General features: G+C 46.6%; 1 protein-coding gene across 1 annotated transcript; it reads right to left on the bottom strand.

Moving 5' to 3' along the window:
- Positions 1 to 7635: 7635 nt before the first annotated feature.
- Positions 7636 to 14956, bottom strand: LOC122385352. Its single transcript, XM_043373569.1, has 3 exons — positions 14804 to 14956; positions 11255 to 11378; positions 7636 to 7778 (listed from the first exon to the last, which is right to left on the bottom strand). Exons 1-3 carry the CDS (start codon positions 14904 to 14906, stop codon positions 7652 to 7654), a joined length of 354 nt encoding a protein of 117 aa, XP_043229504.1. The 5' UTR covers positions 14907 to 14956; the 3' UTR covers positions 7636 to 7651.
- Between the last annotated feature and the right edge of the window lie 6425 nt (positions 14957 to 21381).

The following is a 21381-nucleotide window of genomic DNA, read 5'->3' as shown; positions in this document are numbered from 1 at the left end:
AAAAATGATGCCCAAAAAGGGAAAAGAAAGATGAGGAGTGAGTTGCATTTCTGGAACATATGGCCGATGTGAACCTCCCAGGACAATGTGCAGATCCAGCGCGACACCCAACACTCGAATGGAGCTGAGTGGTGTCACTCGTACCTCGTCGATAAGTAAATGAAAGCCCTCAGCCTTTTTGATGTTCTGACGATCATTCCTATCAAAATGAGTTTGGTTTTCTGTGGCTCATTTTTAGCGAGTTGAAACAATACCAGTTTTGTTAAGTTGATAGGGTCTTTTCAGTGCGCATTTTCATAATGGAACCAAAATGGAACGGACACGAATTAACAGAAACAGGATTAATTTCAAAAGTAGGTAAAGGAACGAATTGGAAACGGAACGGGAACGAAACTGAAACAGAATGGCAACGGAATTGTAATCGAAATGAAACGGAACGGAAATGAACAGAAAGGGAGATGAAGCAAAGCTAAATTAGATTTTAGAAAAGTCAAGCAAGGGTTCAAAACTAGCGATGCTTTACGAAAAGATCTGCGTTGGTTATGTGGATTCTGGCAGCCATGCAGTGCGCCACAGTGATAACTATTACCCGTCATTTGATATGAGTAAGCATATCAATCGCAATTTGGTAGGGGTCTTAGGACGATCAACCCCTCTTGAGTCTAGCCTGCCACGTAATGAAAAAGGGTCAGGCTAGGTGCGAAGGTTAAACCGTAAAACAGTTTAAAAATACCCTGCCAGGCCACCGGGATGGGGTAGCTGTCAGTCCGGAGCAGGGCTGTACACTCAGTTCATACAATCACAGATAGAGGCCAAAATGCGAATTGATTCAGTGGATCCAAACGGACGTGTCCGCATCCGTCAATCTGCTTCAGTTTGGTTATTTATAGCACGCACATTTTAGGTAGGCAGCTTGTGTGCAGGTAGGTACGTTTCGGTTTGTATGCTCTGTTTTGCTACACTAGGCCTTTTCGGTCTATTGCAAGTACTTAGATTATCCCTCGCCGGACCTATTGGTTTTCTACATACGCGCCGGCCGAGGGGGGGGGGGCGGGTACGACCCCCCCCTCGCCGTTTCGCCCCTGGTGGAGCTAGCGCGTCGCGGAAAAAACGAGCGTGTGCGCCGTTACAAGACGCAGAGATTGGTACCCGATTTTAAGGTCCTAGGTCAACCGGTGACCTCTGAGGTCAGGTCAAGTGCCCCAATGTACGGTTCAGTTTTTGGTGAATAACTTCGCAAAAAACGGCCGCAGAGCGCCGATTTTGGCAGCATCGTGTTCGCCTCGCTCAGGCGCGTCGAATGATATACTTTTTGTCCGGGTCAGGTCAACTTGGGGTGTTGACCTCAGGTCAAGGTCAGGTCAGCACCCCCAGGTCACGAAGCTGGTCGAAAGAGGTCATGTCGCATATCATTCGATTCGGCAGGCCTTTCTGAGTCCATTGGTGGCTTTCCCGACTCGCTAGCTCAATTTGATCAAGAGTTATTGACGAAAAGCTAATATGACCTTGATGACGTCATAAATGACGTCACGAAAGGTCAACATTGCAAAAATGACGCATCTAACCTTGCAAGGAGTGCATCAAATCACGATTCGGTGTGCTTGAGATAGTTGGAGATCGTTCCCGGCGCCAGAATAGCAGTTTTCATTTTTCCCCATTGACTTAGGTATAATGGTGAGGTCACGAAAATGACCTGACCTCATATGACCTTTAGGAAAAATCCGAGATATACAAGTTGTGGGACTCATAATGGATACTAGATCCTGCAAGTTTCATTTCCCTGTGACATCTCCTCTGGCAGTGAGGGCGTTGCGAAGTTGCGACATCTGAAGACCGTGCAGAGGTTCACTTATGACGTCATAGGTCAGTGACCTGACCTGACCCAAAAATGCGGTTGGTGTCAAAAGATCCGGCTTGGATCAAAGGTCAGGTATGCCAAGTTTCAGCTCTCTATCGCCAGCGTGTTCGGAGCTATCGCGAAAAAACCCTATGGGGGGGGCGGCACCCGCCCCCCCCCTCGTCCGGCGAGGGTTATTTCAGGACCGTAGATTGAGAGAAGAAGTCGGAAATCAGCAGAGTCGTCTGCCCAAAGCCTCTTAGGGCTTGGCCATTTCGCTGGGATGTCATCATAGGTAGGACGTGTTACGGCTCCCGAGGCGGCAGGTCACCGAGCGCCTCAAACGGGCAGTCCAAAGGTTACCACATCGCGACACTGAAAATTCTTCGTAGGGCCTCGACCAGTTATCTAACACGAGGCTTTGGTAGAACTTCGTGTCCACAAAGCACAAATGCCGTAATGTACCCAAGGCCATATATATTGGACCCACCAGACAGAAAATGCAACTGGTAGCGACATCTAGCGACGGGGCTATGCACTGTTAGTAGCAAGTCCATCCACTTCGCTGCGGCACATGGGTGTGGGCGTATTACCCTTGGTATTACCCAGGGTGTGGGGCAAAACGCCCTTTTGTAAGGGTATGCGAAAACCTTTTTGGGGGGTTAAATACCACACGCAGGTGTCTTTTCTTGGTCTCAAAGTGACGTCTGTCAAGACAGCCTCAGATTCAGATTCACATTCAGAATCACATTCGGACCCCCTTAGATTTTCATAAAAACTGGTCCATGTGTACAGTTTTGGACGCTGATTCCAATGGTGAAATCTGTTTTTCGCCACATATTATACTTTGGTCCCTAGAGGCATTCAAAGTTTTTTTTTTAGGGGAAGGGGGACCCCCTTAGATTTTCATTAAAACTGGTCCATGTGTACAGTTTTTAACGCTGATTTCAATGGTGAAGTCTGTTTTTCGCCACATATTATACTTTGGCCCCTAGAGGCATTCAAAAAATTTTTAGGGGAAGGGGGACCCCCTTAGATTTAAAAAAAAAAACTGGTCCATGTGTACAGTTTTGGACGCTGATTCCAATGGTGAAGTCTGTTTTTCGCCACATATTATACTTTGGCCCCTAGAGGCATTCAAAGTTTTTTAAGGGGAAGGGGGACCCCCTTAGATTTTCATTAAAACTGGTCCATGTGTACAGTTTTGGACGCTGATTCCAATGGTCAAGTCTGTTTTTCGCCACATATTATACTTTGGCCCCTAGAGGCATTCAAAGTTTTTTTTTTAGGGGAAGGGGAACCCCCTTAGATTTTCATAAAACCCGGTCCATGTGTACAGTTTTGGACGCTGATTCCAATGGTGAAGTCTGTTTTTCGCCACATATTATACTTTGGCCCCTAGAGGCATTCCAAGTTTTTTTTAGGGGAAGGTGGACCCGCTTAGATTTTCATTAAAACCGGTCCATATGTACAGTTTTTAACGCTGATTCCAATGGTGAAGTCTGTTTTTCGCCACATATTATGCTTTGGCCCCTAGAGGCATTCAAAGTTTTTTTGGGGAAGGGGGACCCCCTTAGATTTTCATTAAAACTAGTAGATGTGTACAGTTTTGGACGCTGATTCCAATGGTGAAGTCTGTTTTTCGCCACATATTATACTTTGGCCCCTAGAGGCATTCAAAGTTTTTTTTAGGGGAAGGGGGACCCCCTTAGATTTTCATAAAAACTGGTCCATGTGTATAGTTTTGGACGCTGATTCCAATGATGAAGTCTGTTTTTCGCCACATATTATACTTTGGCCCCTAGAGGCATTCCTAGTTTTTTTTTAGGGGAAGGGGGACCCCTTAGATTTTCATTAAAACTGGTCCATCTGTACAGTTTTTAACACTGATTCCAATGGTGAAGTCTGTTTTTCGCCACATATTATACTTTGGCCCCTAGAGGCATTCCAAGTTTTTTTAGGGAAAGGGGGACCCCCTTAGATTTTCATTAAAACTGGTCCATGTGTACAGTTTTGGACGCTGATTCCAATGGTGAAGTCTGTTTTTCGCCACATATTATACTTTGGCCCCTAGAGGCATTCAAAGTTTTTTTTAGGGGAAGGGGGACCCCCTTAGATTTTCATAAAAACTGGTCCATGTGTACAGTTTTGGACGCTGATTCCAATGAAGAAGTCTGTTTTTCGCCACATATTATACTTTGGCCCCTAGAGGCATTCAAAGTTTTTTTTCGGGGAAGGGGGTCCCCCTTCCTGTTAAAATGCATTTTAACCCGCGCGGGGCTGGGGTCTCCAGCCGAACGCCCGGGGCTGGGGGGTGCAAATTTTACCCCCCTGTTATCTCCCGAACTAATGGTCCGATTTGGAAAATTCAAACGCCAATCGAAAGATCTCATCACGAACAACTAAAAACATGTACTTAATTTAAAGTTTGAGGTCAAGGTCAAGGTCAGGTCAAGGGTACAAATTGCAAGTTCCTACAGTATCGGCCTTGCACCGTAGTTGCCGAAGAATGGAGTCATGGACTGAGACTGATTGCCCAAAACGTGTTCTTAAGCTACCAAGACAATATTCGTTGCATACGATATCATTCAGAGGTCAAGGTCAAGGTCAGGTCAGGTCAGGTCAGGTCAGGTCACCAAAAACAAAATATAGAAAAGGGCATGTGCGACACATGTTTTATGGGTGATTTTACTCATAGAATTCAATAGGCACACTCAGTAAGTGATATGGACCACCTCTGGATGAATTTCAGGTCGAGGTCAGGTCAAGGTCAGGTCAAGTGAGGTCAATTTTTAAAGTTGGTTGTTAAGGCCTAAAAAGGTGTCTATCTGATGCAGTTTTTCACGGCAAATCGAATGGTGCTATTTTTGTTTCCGTACGAGGTCTATAAAACTTCCAAAAAAAATCATGTTTCAAATTTTGTGTGTGTCGTGACGTCATAAAATGTTTAATAACTCCCACATTTTTGAACCGATTCTTCTAAAAATTGGTATGTAGGTGCACATAGACCACTTCTATGACATATACCTATTCCGGTTTTTTCGATACACTCAAAATTTTGGATTTTATAATTATTTTCCCAAAAAAGTCAGTTTTTTGGAAAAATTTGGGCCAAAATCCAAAATTTTCAAAAAACCGAGATAGCCATTTGATAGACAAAGTAGAACTACGTATAACCTTTTTGTTACGCCTTGATTCCTTTTAAAATGAAGTTGTTAGCGGCGTTTGAAATTTTGCCGTTTTTGAGGCGAAAATGGCGAACATGACGTCACTAAAACGTGAATTTCTCAAAAATTTTCCGACGGATTTCGCTCAAATTTTCAGAGAACGTGTCAAATTGATGTCAGAAAAGGTACTGAAAGTTTGGCGGCGCTGCGCGCCGCCGTTTTTGAGATATTGCAAAAGTTCGCGAGGGGGGGGGGGGTAAAATTTACCCCCCAGCCCCGCGCGGGTTAAGTGAACTTAAAATATTATTAAAATTAAGTGAACTTAAAGTAATTAATTACGTTTAATTCAACCCTCGCCGGACCTATTGGTTTTCTACGTACGCGCCGGCCGAGGGGGGGGGGGTACGACCCCCCCTCGCCGTTTCGCCTCTGGTGGAGCTAGCGCGTCGCGGAAAAACGAGCGTGTGCGCCGTTACGAGACGCAGAGATTGATACCCGATTTTAAGGTCCTAGGTCAACCGGTGACCTCTGAGGTCAGGTCAAATGCCCCAAGGTACGGTTCAGTTTTTGGTGAATAACTTCGCAAAAAAAACGGCCGCAGAGCCGCGATTTTGGCAGCATCATGTTTGCCTCGCTCAGGCGCGTCGAATGATATACTTTTTGTTCGGGCCAGGTCAACTTAGGGTGTTGACCTCAGGTCAAGGTCAGGTCAGCACCCCCAGGTCACGAAGTTTGTCGAAAGAAGTCATGTCGCATACCATTCGATTCGGCAGGTCTTCCTGAGTCCATTGGTGGCTTTCCCGACTCGCTAGCTCAATTTGATCAAGAGTTATTGACGAAAAACTAATATGACCTTGATGACGTCATAAATGACGTCACGCAAGATCAACATTGCAAAAGTGACGCATCTTACCTTGCAAGGAGTGCATAAAATCACGATTCTGTGTGCTTGAGATAGTTGGAGATCGTTCCCGGCGCCAGAATAGCAGTTTTCATTTTTCCCCATTGACTTATACCTAATGGTGAGGTCACGAAAATGACCTGACCTCATATGACCTTTAGGAAAAATCCGAGATATACAAGTTGTGAGACTCATAATGGATACTAGATCCTGCAAGTTTCATTTCCCTGTGACATCTCCTCTGACCTGGCAGTGAGGGCGTTGCGAAATTGCGACATCTGAAGACCATGCAGAGGTTCACTTATGACGTCATAGGTCAGTGACCTGACCTGACCCAAAAATGCGGTTGGTGCCAAAAGATCTGCCTTGAATCAAAGGTCAGGTATGCCAAGTTTCAGCTCTCTATCGCCAGCGTGTTCGGAGCTATCGCGAAAAAAACCCTATGGGGGGCGGCACCCCCCCCTTTGGCCGGCGAGGGTTAATCAAAATACATCATATCGCACATCATTCGAACCGCCTGATCACAAGGAACACAACGACACCGTTTTTTGAAGCTCTAGCCTCATCGTGTGCCAAGTTATTAGCAAAGACGTAGTTTGATCTTAGTTGACCTCAGTCGACCCGACCCAAGCGTTCTTGCAGCTTGCAAGCACCAAGTAGATGTAAATTAAGGTAAGTAGGTACAACACAAAAACGTTGAAAGAAAGCACAAATCCCTTATCTTTACACATTCGGGCAAATTTCCTTTAAAATTGTCATGACCTCTATATGACCTCAGGTCAGCTGAATTTGAAAAAAAAACTAAGGTGCGTATAATGGCACTCGGTGACCTAACCATATCCTGCAAGTTTGTATCAAATCGATGAAGAACTCTAGTTTCCATGCATTTTTAGTGCAATTTTGACTATGTACCGGTTTTTATGACCTTGTGACCTGACCTCAGGTTACTGGAATCTAAAACTCCCAGGTCATGTGTCAAATAGATGTCCCAAGTTGTGTTTTAAATTTGGTAGCGCTACGTGCCATAGCACCCACGCTATCAACGAATAACACTATCATTCAGTTGCCGCTAAACTAGTCCCATTTTCCCCTGACCTTGTACCGGTTTTTGTGACCTGGTGACCTGACCTGAAAAGACCGGGACTTGAAATTTTCAGGATAGGTGCGGAAAGGTTTCCCCAGAAGGTATGCGCTACGCGCCGCCGTTTTTACGTTATTTGCGAAAAACCTTAGGGGGTTGCATCAACCCCCCGTCGCCGGGCGAGGGTTAAGACGCACTTCAAGAGAAGTTGAGTCAATTTATTCATAGTAAGGTCAGTATATCTTAATAAGCAGAAACGGTAACAGAAAGCATAATTCAATCTCACAGCCACCATAAAGACACCTTTTTAACTACATAGAAAAGCACGAAGATGTATGGAAGTGACGATAGACGAGACGTAACAACGCAAACACTGACATTGCTTAGACTGCAAGGACAGTCCGGGTCAGGATGACCTCGAACAAAATGCCTTCTAAGTTCTAAGTGACAGACGCTTTCAAATGCGGCACATGACACGCACACTTTACGGTAAGGCACGGATACGGGAGCGGGAAACAGCGATCGACGGGATCAGAACAGGCGGTCACTGGGCCGGTTACGGCGGCGGCCGGAGGTCACAGCCCTCAGAGGCCGGCGGAGGGTCACAGCCCTCAGAGGCCGGCGGAGGGTCACAGCCCTCAGAGGCCGGCGGAGGGTCACAGCCCTCAGAGGCCGGCGGCGGCGGCCGGCGGAGTGACGGGCACACAGCCGGAGGGGCAGCAGTCGGGGTACGGCGCGTCCGGGTCACCATCCACCAGCCTCAGGTTCGGGCCGCAGCTGACCTTGCCGCAACTGCAACAGGACAACGCACCACGATCAGTCCAACCGGTCAGCTCCTCTATTATATAATTTTCTAAAGTAGGGGATCGTCATTAACCCGCGCCCCGTAGGGCTACCGGCGGACCCTACCACCCGTAGGGGGGGGGGGCCGTTTCGGCCCCCCTAAGATCTCGGAAAGTTACCGGCCGATTTTCAAAATTCAAACGGCCTTCGATAGCCCCACCCGGTAACTACCTTGTGACCAAATTTCATTGACCTAGGTCAAACCGATGACGTCACAGGTCAGGTCAAAGGTCAGATTTTCACCGTTCACAGGCAATTCAAGAAATGTGCTGTGAAAGCGAGTAAATTGGTAATTTATTGAAAACCATCGATGGTACATTGTTCGTCAAACACATACTTTGCTATCTGAGGTCACTGATACCAGGTCAGGTCACAGCGAGGTCAGGTCACCGGGGGTCACAATATGAATGTGTCGTGTGATACATGTTTTATGGTCCATTTTACATGACAAATGCGATTATGTGGGTTAGGCAGCCTTTGGGGCCAGCCTAGGTCACGTTTTTGTGAAGGTCAGGTCAAGGTCAGGTCAAATTAGGTCAAATTTCAAAGTTGATATTTTTGCATAAAATGGGTATCGATTCGATGCAGCTCGTCACGGGGAGTCTAATGGTGGTCTTCGTTTTGCTCTACGAGTTCTAGAATTGCCAAAAATTGAGTTTGAAAATTTGACGTCATCATTTTTGAACAGTTTTTTCGCTATAACTTGGCCAAAAAACGAGGTATCGATCTGAAATTCGGTATGTAGATAGAAGACGGTAGGCACTATCACATATATTCCGGTTTTTTCGAAACTCAAAAAACTTTTTGGATTTCTTGGCGAATATATCTAAAAAAATGCTTTTTTTGATTTTTGGGGGTCAAAACTCGAAAATTTCAAGAATTCGAGATAGCAGTTTTGTAGCCCTATTAATTCTACACCTTTTATGTCTTGATCATTTTTCTGTATCTTCAAAGCTGTAGTCCTGACAGGTCTTCTCGCGAAGGTCTTTTTTCGGTCGAAAATGACAGAACATGACGTCATTCTGACGTCATTTGTGGCCAACCTATCATAGCCTCTGGAAAAATTTTTGGTCACAATGTGTAAAATTGATGCCCGGAGGGGTCCTGAAAGTTTCGTGGCGATATCTCCAGCCGTTTAGGAGATATCGACCGAAAAGGACAGGGGGGGGGGCCGTTTCGGCCCCCCCCCCTACGGGGCGCGGGTTAATGTCTGAGCGGCGTAGGTGCTTCTGCCATGCTGGTGTTTGGCATTTATCAGACGAAAGCTTACGAGCGAAAAAGGCACATAGCGTTGTGTTTATATAACGCGTAACACGCAACGTTATAGCGTTAGTTAGGTAGGGGAGAGTGGGGTAAGATGCCCAGGGTGGGAAAGACGCCCCACCCCCTTTAGCGGCGAAACAATGAAGCGAACCTGGAAATTAATGTTTTTAGCGTAAAGCGGAAACCTGCCTTGTAAACTGCACAAAAATTTGCGAAGCTCAGTTGGGCAGCGGCTGGCTGGTGATTGCGTGTTTTTTATTTGCTGTTTTCAAAAAATATTTGGGTGTCAAAACATTGTAAATATCAAAGAAGGTAGATAATTTTTGCGTCCCCTGCTATAGTCGTGATACATTACCATGCGTGTACTGTGTCCCAAAGAGTTTGTTTCAGGGTGTAGTTTTATGGCTAACAAATTGTACTGATTTAATGTTACTTCGGTACCTTGGGGTAAGATGCCCCCTGCCCTGATGGGGAAAGACGCCCCCCTAAATCCGTAGGCTGTCCTTCAAGCAGCCCGTCAAATCATTTATTACATGCTTGTGATGAGAGACAAAAGCCGATCTGGGACTATTGAGAGTCCAGTACGGTCGGGTGCTCCTCATGCCGGTCTCTCGGCCCACACAGCGACTTTTTGGGCGGCATCTGACTCTGAGAGCCCTCACGACGGCCTCTGTGGGCCCCATTATTGGCTCCAGGGCCCCTTCACGACATCCTTTGAGGGCTCCCACGTTGGCTCCACGGGCCGCGCTGGCATCTGAGGTCCCCACGATGGGCTCGAGGGCCCTCAAACGTCATGAAGACCTATAAGGGCCCCACAGTGGTCTCCGAACGCCACCACGGAGGCTTGTTTGGCCGCGCTGGACTATGATGAACCTAACGATGACCTCTGAAGCCCCTTACGACTACTTTTGAGGGCCCTTACGATGACGTTTGGTGTCTACTGCAGGCTCGAAGGGACTACTGATTCGTTCAGGCGATTCACGTGCCCATTTATGTCACTTATAGTGCAGGGGGGCATCTTCCCCAACGCCAGGGGGCGTCTTTCCCACCCTGTGGGGTAAGATGCCCCCTTTCACTTATTCAGGAAAATGCTTAATAGGAAAAAAAGTTATAATATTTCAGGCACGAAAGGGTGATATTTTTGGAGAGAAATGATGTCGGCTTCCGTTGAAACTCCAAGTTTTTGCTTTCCGATCGTCATTTTCGAATAATACATGACATAGTAAAACCCTGGGCATCTTTCCCCACTCTCCCCTATTAGGTAAACAAAAGCCGTTTTCAAGACGGCCATCTGGTAGGTACACGTTTGGTGCAGATTAGGCGCAGATCAAGTGCAGATTTGGTCAAATTAGGTTTAGTGTGTTTCTTAACAGTTATGCGTTTGGGCTGCACAGATGCCTACCTACATGCCTCATTTTCAAATTATAAGACATACTTTTCGATTAAAACATTGAAATAAATTAGTGATACGAAAATATTTATTGTAAAAGAGATTTGGTGCAGATTTGGTCAAACGAAGTGCATTCGCCGAATAACCCGTTGTGAAAACTGCTTGAGACTACATAATACATATCCTACATACCTAGGGCAACAAAACGCAGCTTGCTGTAGGTACTGAACCAAAACACCGGAAACATTCCACTGAAGTGCGACAGAGGAACAGAACATCAGAAACAACTGCAGTGAATCGTTCACAGCCGCGTCCACAGCTGCCAACCTACACCAAATGCTCAACAATTGCAAATACTGACATGTGCATTGCTGATAAGGCTAAACTGGACAACACATCCGTGTCCTTTTCACAACGGAACATTGGCCACCTATTTTTGATGCATTGAAAAAGTTCGTATCCGAAACTTTTTGATTGTTTCTTAGTATGAGCCTTCGAATAGCCGATTGAATGTCGATTGCCTCGCTTTTCCAAAACAAATAGGTGCTCAGAGTAAGAGTCATAACAGAAAACTTTTATCATGCTAATTGTGCATGATATATGGTGGTAAATAATGAAAAGTAATGAGTTAAAAGTTATTTTTTTTACTCTCACTCTAAATAAAGTTTAATTCATCTCAGAGCGTGAGGACAAGGTTATTGACAACGTACCAAACATTTATCGACCCCTATCTATTACAAGAAATGGATAAATGTGACAAAAAAATGCATACCTCTGGCGCTCAATCATCGTTCCTTTTCCGGAGCAGATTCCCCTGATGCAGCCGGGCTCGGTCCATGTTGAGCCGGAGTCGTAGAATTTATCCTGATCCTTCACATAACACTGGTTCTCGTGGCCTGCCAATAGAAGCGATCATTCAAGTTGGTGAAAAAAAATGTTTATCTTATTATAGTTTTTTTTTTGAACGTATAGAAAGTAAGTTCGGAAGGAGGAAATCCTGACACGCGATCAAAATTGTACGAAATGGTTCGTCGATGAGGAGGGGTGGGGGATCAGCTAACCAGCCCCGAGGAGTCGGACGAGCTAGACGGGTAACCATCTCTGGCACTGATGCCTGATGAGACAAGCCAGCGACAGAGTGCATCAAGAACAGTGAGGGCATCTGACTGGCGTAGGCCCAGCACTCAGTGTCAGTGCTGCTGTAGACTATTTGGTTAGGGTTGCTGGGAGAGATGCAAAATTTATTATTATTGCACGTGCACCAGCATACACACGAGGAGACGTAGCGTTATACCCTGGAGACGTAACAATCAGCCACCTGCAAACAAAAGCATCGTGTTGCAGTGCAAATAAGTGCTGCAACTCACTACATAGCGCAGGCACACACTCATCTAATGTCTAATGTTTGTGTGTGAGGCCGCCTCTAACAACACTGACATTTCGCGGCTGGTCGGCGGCATTATGCAAATCACGCAGAACCTCACCGGCTTGGTCATTATATACGGTCATTTCGTGAGGAGATCGTATTTGACGGCGTGTCGCGCCATCGGTACCTGGAATCGGCCACAACGTTACGGTCCAAACTCCATAGACAAGCGGACATACGGTTTTACAAGAGTTAGGCGACGAAATACTCAGCTTAATTTTTAAGAAATGGGCACCATTAGGTAGGCCATACAATTTTCTGTAGTACCGCATAGTCGCTGCAGTCAAAGGTGTTCTGGTTTTTATGCTATATGCCAAAGAATTTTTGCGTGTAATCACCGGTGACACGACATATTTCTGCTTTATTGGGTTGGGCGGTGAAGTCGATGACGTGATCACAATGAAAATGGCTTAGTTTTGTAGAACATTGAATTCTGATTCCGGCACGACTCTCGCTAGTCCATTTTTTATTATAAATAAACCATTAATTGCGGTACAAAGTCAAAACTAGCCCGAAACGGCGCCCGCAGCGGCCGTTAGCACAGCGGCCTTATGGTAAACAGGTTAGTTCACATTCCCGCCGCTATGCGAGTGGCGGCGGCGCCACCTGTCCTCATGTCCGCCTTGGACCGTAACGAACGGGGGGCCGGCCGGACCGTCGCGTGCAGCAGTCAACAGGGCAGCCCGTCCGCCAATCCCCACCTCTGAATATGCGGCGTCGTTCTGTTAGATGACCGCCAATTGGTATACGCAGGCCTGACTTACAAATTGGTAAGTTTAGATCAAATACAGCGGAGTGAAATCCGATACAAGATAGGTGAAGCAAATAAATTATACTAATTTCCGCTGCGTAAGATTTCTGAACTAAGAGCACAATACGGGACATATAGACACGCAACATGCAGTTTTCGAAAGAGCGTCAAAATAATGAGCAAAGCACTGCAGTGATGTTCTACATCATCCCAAAGGTCAGGTCACCGGAGGTCATAAAAGGTCGTCTTGCCCATTTTAACATTTTTGACAAATCGGCGCACAACTTGGGAACCGATAGAGTTAGGTATAGCACTGCGGAAAAGCGTATTCGATAGCTCTGCAAACACTCTTTCCGAATGTTGTTTTCAGATTTGACCTAAGGTCAAGAGGCTGGTGCCTCCAGTCCAGAGGAGAAAACTTTCCCAATCGACGGTTTCGCGGAGAGCGTTTTTATCTTATTCTTTTTTATACTCAAAACTCGCACCACATTGATGTTCCCGGCGGCCGACAGCACGCTCATTTTGTCGCGACGCGTAGATAAAAAGGCCACCTTGAAAGCTGACCTAAGATCAAGGTCATGACCTGACCGAAAAAGACCATGTTGCATGTCAGACGTTCCGTATTATTGAGCTGAACATATTTAACCCTCGCCGGCCGACGGGGGGGGGGGGGGCGGGTGCCGCCCCCCCCATAGGGTTTTTTTTCGCGATAGCTCCGAACACGCTGGCGATAGAGAGCTGAAACTTGGCATACCTGACCTTTGATTCAAGCTGGATCTTTTGACATCAACCGCATTTTTGGGTCAGGTCAGGTCACTGACCTATGACGTCATAAGTGAACCTCTGCACGGTCTTCAGATGTCGCAACTTCGCAACGCCCTCACTGCCAGAGGAGATGTCACAGGGAAATGAAACTTGCAGGATCTAGTATCCATTTTGAGTCTCACAACTTGTATATCTCGGATTTTTCCTAAAGGTCATATGAGGTCAGGTCATTTTCGTGACCTCACCATTATAAGTCAATGGGGAAAAATGAAAACCGCTATTCTGGCGCGGGGAACGATCTCCCTCCAACTATCTCAAGCACACAGAATCGTGATTTGATGCACTCCTTGTAAGGTTAGATGCGTCACCTTTGCAATATTGACCTTGCGTTACGTCATTTATGACGTCATCAAGGTCATATTAGTTTTTCATCAATAACTCTTGATCAAATTAAGCTAGCGAGTCCGGAAAGCCACCAATGGACTCAGGAAGACCTGCCGAATCGAATGATATGCGACATGACCTCTTTCGACCAACTTTGTGACCTGGGGGGGGGGCTGACATGACTTTGACCTGAGGTCAACACCCCAAGTTGACCTGACCCGGACAAAAAGTATGAATATCATTGGACGCGCCTGAGCGAGGCGAACACGATGCTGCCAAAATCGCGGCTCTGAGGCCGTTTTTTGCGAAGCTATTCACCAAAAACTGAACCGTACCTTGGGGCACTTGACCTGACCTCAGAGGTCACCGGTTGACCTTAAAATCGGGTACCAATCTCTGCGTCTCGTAACGGCGCACACGCTCGTTTTTTTCCGCGACGCGCTTGCTCCACCAGGGGCGAAACGGCGAGGGGGGGTCGTACCCGCCCCCCCCCCTCGGCCGGCGCGTATGTAGAAAACCAATAGGTCCGGCGAGGGTTAAGGCTCAGCTTTTCACTTATCAACATCCAAGGTATACCTATTTATTGCTCTAGCATGTCTATCAAACCTTACATTGTCCAAAAACTCCCGGAAACTTTTCATGGCTTGCGATGACCCCGGGGCATAAATTATATGCTAAATGCAGGTAATAGTCATCAAATGAAATCCTGAAATCTTCAGTGTGATCTATTCACAACTCTGGCAGCGGTGAGACTTGCAAACTGTTTCAGAAGTTGGGTTACTTAACTCGCGCCCCGTGGGGGGTGGGGGCGAAAATGATCTCCTAAAGTACCGCAGATATCGCCACCAAACTTTCAGGACCCCTCCGGTCATTAATTTTACACATTGTTGCCATTTTCCCCTGAGACTATGATAGGTTGGTCACAAACGACGTCAGAATGACGGCTGTCCACTAACCGCTTACAACGACGTCGTGTTTATCCCGTGTCCACTTACCGGGCACAATATCCACCCGCTCCAGGTGGGTGGCTGCCGAGCTGAGGGTCACACAGGCCAACAGTGCGGCCAGCACGCGAAGTGTAGCGGCGGAGGCCATCATCTGTAACTGCAGGCAGACGGACGGACGGACGAGGCACCAATGCCCACGGCCCCCGCTCGCAGCTCCTTTATCCTAAGCACGTCCCTGACGTCACGACGCGGTCTGTGTTCCGCAGAAAAACCGGCTCTCGTCCGCAGGCGGGTGGCTTCTCATCGATCAGACTCGTAATATCGGCGAATTAATGTGTCCGGGCACGAATTCGGAAAGGCCTTCGGTCTACTGTCACAACACAAAGAAGGAGAGGAATGTGATCGGTAGCTCAAATTTCTCAGCAGCATCTAAAACTGATCGACCCTACTCACTGTTCCTATGTAGAGGAATCAGCAAAAACTCACACGGGGGAAAATGTGTGCAACACGTTTCTCTGCCCATTAAGCACAGACTCAGTCACTCAGCAAACAAATGTCTCGAACAAATTATCACAGAAGTTATTTAATTCTACAAGTGCTTTAAAGGGACCCTCCCACCTTCAAAAAACTTAATGAATTTGAATTGGCATAAAACTGATGTACTGTGGTTCAGAAAGATACAAAATGAATATCTACCAAATTTCACCGAAAAATTCACTGTAAAAGAGATTTGGTGCAGATTTGTTCAAATAAGGTACCTACCTATGTGTATTTGCCAGATAGCTCGTCGTGAAAACGGCTATTGTGTATCAGTCGATCCGATCCGTATTGTTTAGCTGAATACATCCAAGGTATTTTCATCGACTTCTAACATGTCTTTATCAAAAGTTAGACGTTGTGAAAAACTGACAGATATTTTCATCGTTCTAACATGTCTTTATCAAAAGTTGGACGCTGTGAAAAACTGACAGAGGCCTTTCGTGAACCGATATGACCTCAGGGGCATAAAGAAAGGTCACGACTCATGAGTGCAATTTTCTGATTCAATGTGTCATTTTCACCTGGTGCCCAATGTTTGAGTGCTTAGTGTTCCTCTCGTCGAGACGCGTCGAAAGATCAATAATTTGACCTATACCTGAAGATCATTTTGGAAAGTTGTCCGAAGGTCAAGGTGATGACCTGAGCGGAAAAGGTTGCGTGCCTTGGAGTACTTGACATGATCTTGGATGTCACCGGCTTACTCAAGATCTTACCATCATGTACCAATCGCTCCGTTTAGTAACGGCGCATATACGTTCATTTTTCCGCCAAGTTCTAGCTCAAATAGACACGGCGAGGGTCGCACCAAACCCCGCTCACCGGGCCACACATGACACAAAGTAGAGACCGGACCTATACAATTTACACAACTGTACAAACCCTCGACGATGTTCGCAATTATATCCACATTACTGTCAGCACGATTCTCGGCATGGGGAGGAAATGGGGCCACCACACACAGCGCCATCCAGTCCCGGACACCACATGACAGCCCCATACGCACACGGGAACTTTAAAAATACCTAAACGTAAGTATGATGCATGCATGTACCTTCCCAACAATGGTCACTGGCGGATCCAGATCCATGGCGGATTTGGGTCCAATGCCCCCCGCAGCGCCCGAAATCGACGAAAATTTGCGGTTTTGCGATGAACAACGCAAACTTACCAACTTCTATTGGGAAAAGTGAATTTTCAACGGCACAACAGTGCGTAAGGATTCGAAATCCGATGAGTTTTTTTTTTATTTGGAGAAACTTTTTTGGAGGATAGGTATGCCCTCCGCAGCGTCCAAGAGTGCCTTTCTGGATCCGCCAGTGGCCATGGTTCGTTCTGACGCCAATGCTGCATGGTTGTCAGGGTCTGGCCCAGTGCCGCCGCCCGCGCTGTTTTTATTGCCTCCAATCAACCTTCTATGCAGTGCTTATTGACGTAGTTCCCCTGCATATCGATGCTTTCCACGATGCTTTCCACGAGTCGTCATGTTTTGGATATTACCTGTTCACCGAAGATTATCTGGGCCGCCTTCCAATTTTCAAGTTTCCATTGCGTGTAGTCATAGTGATTGAAATAAGTTTCTGAGTTGTATGCTGTGTCCATAAACAATTCTACTGTAACAAAAGCAATAAGCCTCTTTTAACAAGAACCGAAGCAGATGGCCGCTTTCCTCTTGGAAACGGTTATTATTACCGAAAATCGTGCAAAAGACGGAGACCTTTATTAGGCAGCAGCCCCAGCAGACATTCTGCATGCATGACCGTTCTCGATTGGCGGCGAATGGGGATGGTGGAGGCGCCACATGTTGATCAAGACAGCCCATATTCAGCCCAGATTCAGCCCGGATTCAGCCCAGATTCGGGACACCTCCGATCAAGCTGAAACTCACACACGATGTAGGCCATGACATGCCCAATCCACAGTCCAAGTCATTCGGTGGCACTCACAGCCGTTTGACCTACAGAGGTCAGCAAAGGTCACGTCGCCCAAATTTGCACAGCAGATTGTGGCCCACCTAGTAGAGCTAGAGCGCTAAAAATGGCACCAATCGACTCGCCAGCATCTAATCTTACTTTCCCGACACTCATTTGACCTCTCAAGGTCATGCGATGACCTAAGGTCATTTGTGGGCTATGTCGAAAATACACTTGCACAGCAGTTTTCGAGTAGATGGATTGACCGAATTCCAAATCAAAGCACATCATCGGGTAGCCCATAGGCCGTAGTAACTTTCCTTAAAAACCGCTTTTCGATATGTGACCCCGTTTGACCTGGGCAGGTCAAAATGTGCAAATAAACGACACTCAATACTGATACGTCGCAGCCCGGATTCAGCCCAGATTCGGGACACCTCCGATCAAGCTGAAACTCGCACACAATGTAGGCCATGACATGCCCAATCCACAGTCCAAGTCATCCGGTGGCACTCCCAGCCGTTTGACCTACAGAGGTCAGCAAAGGTCACGTGGCCCAAATTTGCACAGCAGATTGTGGCCCACCCAGTAGAGCTAGAGCGCTAAAAATGGCACCAATCGACTCGCCAGCATCTAACCTTACTTTCCCAACACTCATTTGACCTCTCAAGGTCATGCGATGACCTAAGGTATTTGTGGGCTATGTCGAAAATACACTTGCACAGCAGTTTTCGAGTAGATGGATTGACCGAATTCCAAATCAAAGCATATCATCGGGTAGCCCATAGGTCGTAGTAACTTTCCTTAAAAACCGCTTTTCGATATGTGACCCCGTTTGACCTCGGCAGGTCAAAATGTGCAAATAAACGACACTCAATACGTCGCAGCCCGGATTCAGCCCAGATTCGGGACACCTCCGATCAAGCTGAAACTCGCACACAATGTAGGCCATGACATGCCTAATCCACAGTCCAAATCATCCGGTGGCACTCCCAGCCGTTTGACCTACAGAGGTCAGCAAAGGTCACGTGGCCCAAATTTGCACAGCAGATTGTGGCCCACTTAGTAGAGCTAGAGCGCTAAAAATGGCACCACTCGACTCGCCAGCATCTAATCTTACTTTCCCAACACTCATTTGACCTCTCAAGGTCATGCAATAACCTAAGGTCATTTGTGGGCTATGTCGAAAATACATTTGCACAGCAGTTTTCGAGTAGATGGATTGACCGAATTCCAAATCAAAGCACATCATCGGGTAGCCCATAGGCCGTAGTAACTTTCCTTAAAAACCACTTTTCGATATGTGACCCCGTTTGACCTGGGCAGGTCAAAATGTGAAAATAAACGACACTCAATACGTCGCAGCCCGGATTCAGCCCAGATTCGGGACACCTCTGATCAAGCTGAAACTCGCACACAATGTAGGCCATGACATGCCCAATCCACAGTCCAAGTCATTCGGTGGCACCCCCAGCCGTTTGACCTACAGAGGTCAGCAAAGGTCACGTGGCACAAATTTGCACAGCAGATTGTGGCCCACCCAGTAGAGCTAGAGCGCTAAAAATGGCACCAATCGACTCGTCTGCATGTAATGTTACTTTCCCGACACTCATTTGACCTCTCAAGGTCATGCGATGACCTAAGGTATTTGTGGGCTATGTCGAAAATACACTTGCACAGCAGTTTTCGAGTAGATGGATTGACCGAATTCCAAATCAAAGCATATCATCGGGTAGCCCATAGGCCGTAGTAACTTTCCTTAAAAACCGCTTTTCGATATGCGACCCCGTTTGACCTCGGCAGGTCAAAATGTGCAAATAAACGACACTCAATACGTCACAGCCCGGATTCAGCCCAGATTCGGGACACCTCCGATCAAGCTGAAACTTGCACACAATGTAGGCCATGACATGCCCAATCCACAGTCCAAGTCATTCGGTGGCAACCCCAGCCGTTTGACCTACAGAGGTCAGCAGAGGTCACGTGGCCCAAATTTGCACAGCAGATTGTGGCCCACCCAGTAGAGCTAGAGCGCTAAAAATGGCATCAATCGACTCGTAAGCATCTAATCTTACTTTCCCGACACTCATTTGACCTCTCAAGGTCATGCGATGACCTAAGGTCATTTGTGGGCTATTTCGAAAATAAACTTGCACAGCAGTTTTCGAGTAGATGGATTGACCGAATTCCAAATCAAAGCACATCATCGGGTAGCCCATAGGCCGTAGTAATTTTCCTTAAAAACCGCTTTTCGATATGTGACCCCGTTTGACCTCGGCAGATCAAAATGTGCAAATAAACGACACACAATACGTCTCAGCCCGGATTCAGCCCAGACTCGGGACACCTCCGATCAAGCTGAAACTCGCACACAATGTAGGCAATGACATGTCCAATCCACAGTCCAAGTCATTTGGTGGCACTCCCAGCCGTTTGACCTACAGAGGTCAGCAAAGGTCACGTGGCCCAAATTTGCACAGCAGATTTTGGCCCACCCAGTAGAGCTAGAGGGCTAAAAATGGCACCAATCGACTCGTCTGCATCTAATGTTACTTTCCCGACACTCATTTGACCTCTCAAGGTCATGCGATGACCTAAGGTATTTGTGGGCTATGTCGAAAATACACTTGCACAGCAGTTTTCAAGTAGATGGATTGACCGAATTCCAAATCAAAGCATATCATCGGGTAGCCCATAGGCCGTAGTAACTTTCCTTAAAAACCGCTTTTCGATATGTGACCCCGTTTGACCTCGGCAGGTCAAAATGTGCAAATAAACGACACACAATACGTCTCAGCCCGGATTCAGCCCAGACTCGGGACACCTCCGATCAAGCTGAAACTCGCACACAATGTAGGCCATGACATGCCCAATCCACAGTCCAAGTCATTTGGTGGCACTCCCAGCCGTTTGACCTACAGAGGTCAGCAAATGTCACGTTTGACCTGCCTAGGTCAAACGCGGTCACATATTGAAAAGCGGTTTTAAGGAAAGTTACTACGGCCTATGGGCTACCCGATGATGTGCTTTGATTTGGAATTCGGTCAATGCATCTACTCGAAAACTGCTGTGCAAGTGTATTTTCGACATAGCCCACAAATGACCTTAGGTCATCGCATGACCTTGAGAGGTCAAATGAGTGTCGGGAAAGTAAGATTAGATGCTGGCGAGTCGATTGGTGCCATTTTGAGCGCTCTAGCTCTACTGGGTGGGCCACAATCTGCTGTGCAAATTTGGGCCACGTGACCTTTGCTGACCTATGTAGGTCAAACGGCTTGGAATGCCACCGAATGACTTGGACTGTGGATTGGGCATGTCATGGTTTACATTGTGTGCGAGTTTCAGCTTGATCGGAGGTGTCCCGAGTCTGGGCTGAATCCGGGCTGAGACGCATTGTGTGTCGTTTATTTGCACGTTTTGACCTGCCGAGGTCAAACAGAGTCACATATCGAAAAGCGGTTTTTAAGGAAAGTTACTACGGCCTATGGGCTACCCGATGATGTGTTTTGATTTGGAATTCGGTCAATCCATCTAGGGGAAGGAGGGTGAATTGCGCCACCTTAAGGAAAAACGTTAATTGTAAGAAAACCGCTGGAGATATAAGCATGCACTGGTAACCACTTTAAAGAGGAACTCATTAGCTACGATTTAAGAGCCTCCCGATCAATTAAGAATGTTTCGTTTGCTTCCGACAGCTGCTTTTCAGAAACATGCAAAAGGGCGCATTTACCGACAACTGCTGTAAATTGCGCCAGGGGGATGGCGCAATTAGAATCAAATTGCGCCCTATACTTAAACATGGCTAAGCGAATGAGACGGAATGCATACACCCCGGCAGTGTAATGTCATTGCGGCTTACTTAAACATTTATAATGTTAATCAGGCTGGATAAATAATAAATGTAGAGATAAATAGCGATGTTTTTTGCCCAGGTAAATAACTTTACATGTGTCCGTATGTTTGTAAAAGTGCAACGAAAACGTTTTATGTAACCGACTAGATATATGTGAAAGTATGGTTAGATTTTCAATCGTTTCTCTCAAAATTATTAATTTTTATCATTTCGACAACTTGTTGACATCAGTTTTTACTTTTTGATCATAGCTGTCACCTCTCACGCCCGAGTCCATGTTGAAAATGCCGTATTTTGTCAATTACACCACAAGTTGGCAGCCT

The sequence above is a fragment of the Amphibalanus amphitrite genome, unplaced genomic scaffold, assembly GCF_019059575.1.
Source record: "Amphibalanus amphitrite isolate SeventyFive unplaced genomic scaffold, NRLGWU_Aamphi_draft 000215F_arrow, whole genome shotgun sequence".
NCBI classification, from domain to species: Eukaryota; Metazoa; Arthropoda; class Thecostraca; order Balanomorpha; family Balanidae; genus Amphibalanus; species Amphibalanus amphitrite.
The sequence above is the reverse complement of the archived record's forward strand: the minus strand, read 5'-3'. Positions and strand labels throughout refer to the sequence as shown.